Here is a 10,114-nt window from a genome sequence, read left to right as displayed (position 1 = left end):
ATATACATTAAAGAACAACAAAATACTGCAATGTCATCGATTCTGTATTATACTTTAAGGATAATACTGGACAGCTCTGATCTAAATGGCTCTAATCTCTCAGCAGGCACATGGCCTTTAAACTCATTTATAGCCGCAACCATTGATCTGTTATTGCAAAACAGAGAGAAAGAGAAAGAGAACTTCAGCTCCTTCTTCTATGAAGCACGGCAAAGACCACTTCCACATTCTCCTCACACCCACTCGCCAATGGTAAATCATTTCTAAGTCTTTATTTTATTACAGATTGAAAGTGTCAGTGTATCTTTGAACACATTTAAATAAGTTTATATTAATATCTGTGATTCGGTGTGCCTGTGCAGTTTCCAGACTTGCATGTCATTTTTATGAGAATGCTTTGACGTTTAAATATTGCATTTCCATTTTCACTTATTCACAACTTTTCGTTCTCTCTTTTTCCATTAAACGTGCTGTCCATTCCAGTGCAAAAGCCAACCAGTTTTCCTTTTCTCGTCTTTTTCTCATCATGTCTTTTATCTCCAAACATATACTGTGGTATTTAGTCCTGTTAATCAAGTTCCTATAACAGAAGGCGAAGAAACAGAATCTGAGAATCTCTAAAATGACAAAATGAACCCAAAAATGTTCTTGCCTATTAAACAGCTCAACAAAATGAACATATGATTAAACAAGGGGGAAAAAAACAAACAGCAGGAACAGATCGGAGAAAATGAAAGCCAGTCAGTAGCAGAAACAGAGAGGGCACTTCTTTGAGTTCTCTGTTTAAACATGTGTGTGTGTGTGTGTGTGTGTGTGTATGCATGTATGTATGTATTTCTGTACGTGTGTGTTTATGTATAAAGTTCCCATCAGTTTTGAAAGCCTGCGCCCAGCAGCGATAGATGGCAGCTTTGTAGCTGTGAGTGGTGAGTCAATGTCCTGTGGAACTGGGCTCCCACTGGGCTCCGTCTCCCTCTTCAGCTCCACCCAATAATCTGCCAGTTCCGCCCCCTAATCCACGGCGACGGAGAAACAAGCAAACCCTGCTGCTGCTGCTGCTGCTCCACCGACGAGGCTCAGTCTCCTTTCACCCACAACCACTCTAAGATCACTTCTCAGGGTTATAGCTGAGGCGGGATGAAGGTGGCACTGCACGGTCCAGTCAAACCCTGCCTCAAAGGGCTTATGATGTTTAAGGGGTACATATTTATTAATCCTGTCTGAGACCCTGTCCCACAGCCTACACCCCTACCTCTGTTTCCTTCACTCTCTCTCTCTCTCGCTCTTCTGTCTCTCTGTGGTCGCAGTGTTGAGGGGCAAAGGAAAGGGTGGCTCTAGGAGGAGACAGCTCTCTGGTTCAGCTTGCAGCAGCACGGGCCATCAAGTCCTCCAGAGCTTTGTCCTGATCGTTATTGTGCACAATCAGAACCTCTTTAATGGCGTCTCTCTCAAAACCCATCTCGCCGAACCGAGACATCAGCTGAAGAAACTGCAGGGCCTGGAAGAGAAGTCAAACAAGCATTAAATCCCAAATTTAAACAGCACTGTATATACAGGTGCTTCTCAAAAAAATCTAAAGTTTACTGTAGCTCTCAATACATACCATACTACACATTTATTTTTATTATTTTTATATTTTTTTTCTCCCAAACATTCAATGGAATACCATCATTTTTACTTGTGATTAATCATTATTATTTACAGAATATTGTAGTGAGTGCAGTTAATTGTTAAATCGATTGACACTATTTAAAAAACACAATTCAACAATGTACAAAATCCCGACAAGCAAAAATAACAGGCATATACAGGTGCATCTTAAAAGATTAAAAAATCATTACAAAAATTGACTTTGTCAGTAATTCAGCTCTTGATTTACAAATGAAATGCAAACTTTACTAATGGTTAGTAAAGGGTTTGGAGAGACATGTCATCTGCTGGTTTTGGTCCAAAGTCAGTGCAGCTTCTACCCTTTCTCCCTCTGCTGACAACTTTTATAGAGATGCAAATTTCATTTTCTAGCAGGACTACTTTTTTGAGACACTGATTTTTGGGTTTTCATTGGCTTTAATTGATAATCATCAACAATACAAGCAATAAAGGCTTAAAATAGATCACTCTGTGTGTGATACATCCATATAATATATGAGTTTTACATTTCTGAATTACTGAAATTAACTTTTCAATACTATTCTATTTTTTGTGATGCACCTGTATATACCTGTCATTTTTGCTGGTTGGGACATTGTACATTGTTTTTTATTTAGTAGTTTCAATCGATTTAACTATTAACCACACTCACTACAATATTTTGTAAATTAAAAATGATTAATCACAAGTAAAAATGCTAGAAATAAAAACATTAAGAAGAAGAAGAAGAAGTTTACAGAGCTACAATTTAGTAAAAACTGTTAATTTGCATTTTAAAACATTAAAGCAGTAAAGTTTTCAGATTATTCATGTGTGTAAGCGCATTACTGTTAACAACACTGGTTTCTTCACATAAGAAGGAACGTTGACACCATTTTAGCCAGTTGTGCTTTTTTTTAGGTCTCTTCTGGGCTGAAGTGTATACGTAGCAACAGGCAAACTTTTGACAGGTCTCTTATAAAAAAAAAAAACCCGAATTTGGTGTTATTGCATTATTATGTTGTTACATAAATATAATGAATAGATGGATGGACATAAAACAAATAAAAGCCCTAACTTTAAAAGAAGACTTGAAAACTAAAAAGAAAACATCAGTTTTATGCAGCCCTTAATTGCAACGATCCAGTATGCTAAAAACTAAAAAAAAAAAAAAAAAAAGGTTATTTTATTATTTTTTTATTTATTTGATTGATTTAACATGCTGTAACAACCAAAGAAACTTATTTGTTTTAAAAGTGTTATTGAAAGTCTGGTAAAAGCTGGTAAGAAACAAATAAAAGTGTTTTATCAATAAATATTAAAACATCCATCTTAAGTGAAAGTGTGTGTGTGTGTATTACAGAACACACACCTTTTCCTCAGAGCACTGGTACATCTCCAAACACTCTTCCACAGCAGTGGCATCAAAGCCTCGCTCACACAGTCGACCGTGAACAAAAAGGTACTCCAGAATCTGTGAATGAGGACAAATGAGGACAAAACAGTTAGAGAGAAAAAAACGCAAAAGCAGCAGAACAAAAGAGCTTTGTTCTGCTCTCTGACTCCAGTTATCCCATTCATAAAGAGCAGCCTGTCTTTACTAGAACTTTCATTAAAAACAAAAAAAGAACGACAACTAACCTGTTCGACGTTCTGCCCCTGTCTCTGCATGGCTTTGAGAACCCCCTCGTAAGAGTAGCCCATGCTCACTATGGTCTCCACACACTGCCGCTCGCTGGGGGACAGGCTGAGGAGCACCCCGCTGGCTGGTGTTTGGTATGAGGGAGGGACAGACGCGGGGACAGGGTGTGACTGCAGAAAGTAAAGACAAACGATTTTAATCAAAGATATTAAAGCAGAATTATGTTGAACTGGTGTTATTTTTTTCCTCTAGGGCTCCCCCTACTACGGAGCCCCTAATGTGACATAATGTGACATAACTTTTTTCAAAAGTTTCATCTTTAAAAAAAAAATCAAACAGATTTAGACTACTTAATTTATGCTATAATTGAGAAAAGGGCTGAATCGATAAAAACCTGCAAGAAAAACTGCTTACTCATTATCTACTGCTGCCCATTACACAGGTCACCCTGCAGCTTTAAAAAAAGTAGAGCAACACTATACTAGTGCATCTTTAAAAAAAAAAATTAATATCATTGAAAAGTTACTACCGTAATTTATTTTTTTTGGTTGATGATTATGGCTTACAGCCATTGAAAACCCAAAAATCAGTGTCTCAAAAAAATTTGAATATTATATAAAACCAATTGGTATTTTTGGCAGTGTGGGCAGTGTGCCAAATCCTGCTGGAAAATGAAATCTCAGTTTCATGAGAAAGTTTTTCTCAGCAGAGGGAAGCATGAAGTGCTGTAAGATTTTGTGGGAAAACAAAACTGCACTGAGTTTAGACTTGATAATAAAACACAGTGGATCAACACCAGCAGATGACATGTCTCTCCAAACCATCACTGATCATCAGTAAATTTTACATTTCATTTGTAAATCAAGGGAGCAGAGTCTGGAGGAAGAGTGGAGAGACACAGAGTCCAAACTGCTCGAGGTCTAGTGTGACGTTTCCACCAATCAGTGATGGTTTAGAGAGACATGTATGTCATCTGCTGGTGTTGGTCCAACCAGCTCTAATATCAGTCTAGAATAGTAATTAAAATGTGCGCAGGTGCAACAGTCACATTGACGAGGGCTGCGTCAGATTATATCGAACAAGTCAGGATACATTTTTTTGCTTCTATTTTTGCTGTATATCGTTATATATACGCATATACTCAAACTCAAATATTTGTAGAATGTGTAAAACTAACATACCTCACAGAGGAAGCACAATCAAGTCTTTTAACACCACTAACTGAATACTCCTCTCAGAGGTGCACACTTTAGTCTATTAAAACCAATAACAACACTCCACAGTGCTTCACAGTGAAGTTCTGTATAAGAACTTATAAACTCTCACAGCTCAGAGTTCGACAAAGTTTTACATGTGGTTGATTCCAAAAAGGCAAAGCACATTTCATACTAAGAGAAAATACAGGAACATTATAGTAGACCTGCATGCTCCTCAGTTTCATAACTATTTTTTGACAGCTCTACTTTTGGTACCTGTCTCCTGACTGTCTAAACTTCAAAAACTAAGTTAAATTAGATTTTTAAAAATGTCTCAAACATATTAAAACAAAGTTCCTTCAAAAGTTCTCTAAATATTCTGTGCTTTGCCTACACAGAGAGACCTTTCAGAAGGACTGCAGCAGCACTTACTATGGCTTATGAACCTCCTACTCTGTACAGTGACGTAGTTAATCATGTGACATATGAAGCAATAGCAGCAGTCCAGGGGAATTTCAAAACACATGACTATTATTCTGAGCTTTCACAGTCTGGAGGTGCTCTTTTCACAGATATTCTGGGCAATTACAAGCTTTTAAACTCATTTTAGGGCTAAAATTATGCTTAAAATTATGCATTATAAGACATGTGTGTCCATTTGGCTTCCTAACTTACCCATAATCATTAAGGGTCAGTTTCCCAGACAGGAATTAAGCCTAGTTGCAAACTATCTTGTCGTTTTAATGGAACATCTCCATTTATATTGCTGTTAAGTCCAGAACTAGGCTTAATCCCTGTTTAAGAAATTGCCTAGTAATTTTTTTCTACATCTAAATTATGTGTATAACACCATTTAGTTCTTACATAACAACTATTTTTTTTTTGTGAACAGACAGCAATGTTTAAATGTGAGGCACAGGCTATTGTTTCCTTTACACTTATATTCTGATTTTTTTTAGTAAGCAGCCCCCCTACATTATATCAAACACAGTCAAACATAACCTCCTTGTATTTGAGTTAAGGAAAAGTATAAAATATGAAAATCTGAAAGGAACAAATGTCTATCTACCTTCCGGCAGCTTCTATATGTAAAAAATAAAAAAATTGAATTACTCAATTTTGAAAATCGCATTAAACCATTAATTTGATTAAACTTCCAGTTTTAGTTTTGCCCCAATTTTTTTTTTATATTTTGTGTGATAGTATGTGATTTTAGGAATAACGTTAAACTCAAAAAATATATATATTTATAAAATATTACAAATCATTTTTGTTTAACAGGCTAAATCATCAAACATTTAAGCACTAAAGTTTCAAATTCAAAAGATGTATTCTACATAGGATTAGTCTGTATAACTGTATAATTTTTTACATATTATGATACTCAATTATTTGAATTTATATTTACATTTACAGCATTTGGCACTGACTGTAGATTCAGACATCTGTTGTGGGAATGCTTGGTGTTTTTTTTTATATAGAGTAAGATATAAAAATATGTTGTGAAAAATGTAGCCCTATGTTAACAGCAGGGGTCTTCCACTGAAAAAGCCTAACTCTGCTCAAACACAGCTGATTCAACTACAAAGCAAAAGTGAGAATAATGAAACATAATGAAAAGCTGCAGCATGTGTAATCCAATACCTGCTTTGGTGTTCCATTCTGGGCGTGTGTAGACAGTTCTCCAGAGATAGAATTATTAGAGTGTACTGTTGATCTCAGCAGCGACGGTGGGGTACCGTTCGGGAGGCTGCGTGGAGTGGGTGCTGGGTACAGGTTAAGAGGGGGCTCTGAGGGAGAATCCCCTGGGTCCGACAACTTGGGGAAAGTTAAAGAGCGAATGTTGCAGGGGCGATCGGCGTCAATCTGTCCTCTGGGAATCGCAACGCCCCCAGAACCCGGACGCTCCAAGTCCAACAACCCTACCAGCCCGTTGGGTTTATGGAAGAGGGCTGATTTGACCTGCAGAGGTGGGGTGTTGCTCTGTGAGGGAGGGTGAGGTTCTGGAGGAGTGGGCTCAGGAGCTGAGACAGAGGACTGTGGTTGGCTCTGAAGGATGCTACGCAGCTCCTCTTTATCATCCAGCGTTTTGAGCTCCAGCTTGTCGAAGGGGTCCTCCTCTCGCTCAAAGTCAGCCAGGTTCAGGCTCTGGGGGGCTGGGTTGTTGGGCGCTGGTTGTGCTGGTCCAAAGCTCGGGGCGGGGAGCGGGGTCAGGATGGCGTTGTGCCGGAGACCTGCCAGGACAGGATTCAGCGCAGGCGGGAGGAGGTCCTGTTCTTCAGCAGAATGGGCTAATCCAGAGTCACTGTCCTGTGAGGCAGCCTGCCTGTCTTTCTCAGATTCCGCTTGTCTTAACTCTGCTGCCTGAGCCTCGTCAGCTCGTGCCTTGGCCAGGTTCTCACCCCAGCGTGCGCTCAGTTTCTCCAAGGAGAAGTCATACTGTGTGAAAGAAAACGCTGGTGATCAATAATGATGATCATTGTTTATTTTACTGTAACACAATTAAAATGGCAGGGTTTTAAACAAATTCTCTTTTAATTTAAATTGATCTTTATTTAAAAATATATATACACTATATTATGTCATAAGACATGTTATAACTCTTGCATGGCATGCATTTTTTATTTCTCTTTGCTATATGGGCTAATTGGCACCTAATTAGTGTAAAAACAAAGAATTATCTTTTTACATAATGTAGTTTCTAAAAGAAATGAGGTCCACATATGAGGACTTTAGTTTCATATTGCCACCACTAGGTGACAGTAAAATGGCCTCATAAGCGGACAACAGGCCCTTGTAGAGCAAAATTTACTATTGTGTTCTAGACAGCCTAAAATATAATGGTCCCAGGAGGTTAAAGCCATTAAAATAAAACAACCATAAATATACCTTTTTTTTTTGCTTTGGATAAATTCTTCATGTAAACACTAAGAAGTATTAAGTAATAACGGTAATAACAAGCACTCAGACTGACCTGTGTCTGTGACAGTAAAGACTGGCAGTCGGGCAAACAGAAGCCAATGGGTAGACCCACTTTAGCTGGGCAGCGAAACTTCTCATTGAGCTTGAAAGGAACATCATCAAGGTAGCTGATCGGTCCTAGAAACAAGAATTAAAGTGAGAAAATCAGACAATAGCAGAGCAATAGCCAAACTCTCAGAATAAGGAAGATAGGTGACTCACCATTATTGTGGATATCTGATCCAGACTTCCTCGCAGCCATTTAGAGTGTCTAAAATGCAATCAGACACAAACAAATAACACTAAGCATCTAAAAAGTGACTTCAAATCAGCATAACTGATTATCTGAACTGCTGTTTACATCTCTGTGACCTTAAAGCAAAAAACTCTAACTAATTCTTCTATTATATGAGCACAGAACTGATTTACAGTCTCCAGAGTAAGTCTGCCTCTCGCTTGTTAGTCAAACGTCATACTAATGAAAACAAACACCCTTATAAAATCCCCAAAAGAGATTAAACACAAGCTAATAAAGCATGTGATGAACTAACTGCAAACTTTCACAGGGGCCAGCTTATCAGCTACGGAGAGATCACTGAATGTTTCTCTCTAATCTGAAATGACTCAAAATGAAACTAAATAACATAAACTAGGACCTGTTTTACATTACATTACATTACAGGAGTCATGTTAAGATGTGTAGAACACCAGTGATAAAAGTCCCATTTAGTTAATGAGTGTTTACTAGTGTAAACTAGTAAATGCTAGAAAATGTTTAGTAGTCATAATATCATATCTACAGATCTATCAAATAATTGTGGTTGGTCATATTACAAAAACAACATATCCTTAAAACTATCGGCTGCTGTTTTCATCTTCTATTAGGGGCGTACTTGTTATCTTATATTATTATTGTAGGTAACTCTAATGATTAATAATTGTAGGATATTATAGAAAACTATTCCAGCCTAAAATGACATCAGTGGTACAAGCAAATACAAAACAATACCAATGCTAAATTAAGATCTCTCTAATTAAATTTGAAGTAGTTAAATATAATCTTAGACATCTATGATTTAAGATTTGAGTTGTAATAAATACTAACATTTTCGCACTATGCTTCCTAAGCAAGTATCAGTCCTAAACATCGGCCAAACCATTATGAATTCCCAACATTACCACTGATTCCTAAAAACATTTTATACATTTTATACTATTATAGAAATTACCCTAACATGTGAAAAGACAAAATTACATTTATAATGGTGTGTCTTCCTGGTTATGTGACAAATCAGAATGGCTTTATAGGTCTGTAGATCTGATATTATTATTACAGTAAGGCAAATCTATAGCTTACCTCTGAAATATTGACAGTTTCTAACAGTATAAGTTAAGTTATAGAGATCTATAATTTGAGTTTTTACCAATAAACTTGGCAAAACCTGGTCATTTTAGGCTGAAGCAGCTTAAGGTAAGCTCCTAAAAACACTGAGAACTTGGGTTATCTAACGTTAGTTGTTCTACAGAACAACAGGTAAACCCTTACAGAAGATGACAGCAGCATCTGATGTGAGTCACTGGCTAGCCCAATGTTTCTATTGTGTCTTATAGCTACAGGAGACCAAATCATCATAGTTTAAATAGGTTAACTATCTATTAGCTAACCTGACTTAGCTAGACAAGCTGGTTCGACATGTTCACTTCAGTGTTTTAGTTGCTATATTCATGTCACTTGGCTAGGCTTAGCTAACTAGCTAATAGCTAAAACTCAGGTCTAACACCGTCAGAACATTAGTAAAACGATGCGGAAGTAAGTTCTATACCCACAGCTGACTTTAAAACTGGGTCAGTTGCCTAAAGTGAAAGCTGACTGAGTGACTTTAGCCCAAATCAAAGTCCAAAATCAACAGCTAGCTTAGGCTAAGCTAAGTTGAGCTAAGCTAACTCTTAAACACTACAGGCCCTACAGACAGAAAGCCACCGCCCCTGGCTCTAAACCCCCCGCTTCACCCCCGCCTTTACCCGTATCCGCTCAGTCCAGGTTCTCCAGAAACTCTTCTCACCCTTCCTCCAGCATACACCGTCCCGCAGAGGCTCTACACCGAGGAAAATTACACAAAACCGAATGTGTTTCCTGCTTCATCGCGGGTCGCCATCTTGCTCAGAGCGGCCTCCCCTCCTCTGGTTCCTGGGTGACGGACACGCCCCCCAGCAGACAGACTCAGAGCTCAGCCAATCAGAGCGTTTGATTTCACAGCGTCAGTAAATAAGGTGTGTCTTCCTGCACATGGATACAACATTCACATGCAGAGGAAAAGAAGTATTCTGTAGCCTTAATCCAAGATATTAACTAAAATAAATAAAAATGTTATATAAATTAGTTATTTTTCTCACTAAAGCAAGAGAAGTGTATGAAAGCTTATTCCCGTCACTGGAAAAAAATAAAGGTCCTTCATTACCACAGGTAAACCCTTATAGAAGACCCTATGTTATCTAGTTATTGTGTTTTATAGCTACAGAGTCAGAATTATAAGATAGTAAATAGTCATAATTATGACATAGTAAGTCATAAGGTATGTCATATGAGATATAAGTCATATGACATACTACAGTAAGTCATTATTATGAGTCTGTGGGTATTATCTCATAATTATGACTTAGTATCTCATATGACTTGTAGAATCTC

At 37.7% G+C, this 10,114-nt stretch overlaps 1 protein-coding gene across 2 annotated transcripts; it reads right to left on the bottom strand.

Annotated features, from left to right (window-relative positions):
* Positions 1-257: 257 nt before the first annotated feature.
* Positions 258-9,627, bottom strand: ubap1 (ubiquitin associated protein 1). Of its 2 annotated transcripts, none has more exons than XM_007253927.4 (7): positions 9,451-9,627; positions 7,651-7,699; positions 7,442-7,566; positions 6,112-6,906; positions 3,271-3,441; positions 3,002-3,103; positions 258-1,498 (listed from the first exon to the last, which is right to left on the bottom strand). In XM_007253927.4, the coding sequence occupies exons 2-7, from the start codon at positions 7,688-7,690 to the stop codon at positions 1,358-1,360; spliced, it is 1,374 nt and encodes a 457-aa protein (XP_007253989.1). In that variant the 5' UTR covers positions 7,691-7,699; positions 9,451-9,627; the 3' UTR covers positions 258-1,357. The 2 variants fall into 2 exon arrangements, with proteins under 2 accessions (XP_007253989.1, XP_015462541.1); XM_015607055.3 differs by having other exon boundaries at positions 9,492-9,627.
* Between the last annotated feature and the right edge of the window lie 487 nt (positions 9,628-10,114).

The sequence above is a fragment of the Astyanax mexicanus genome, chromosome 17 (assembly GCF_023375975.1).
Source record: "Astyanax mexicanus isolate ESR-SI-001 chromosome 17, AstMex3_surface, whole genome shotgun sequence".
NCBI classification, from domain to species: Eukaryota; Metazoa; Chordata; class Actinopteri; order Characiformes; family Acestrorhamphidae; genus Astyanax; species Astyanax mexicanus.
Note: the sequence above shows the minus strand (reverse complement) of the source record. Positions and strands in the feature narration are given on the sequence as shown.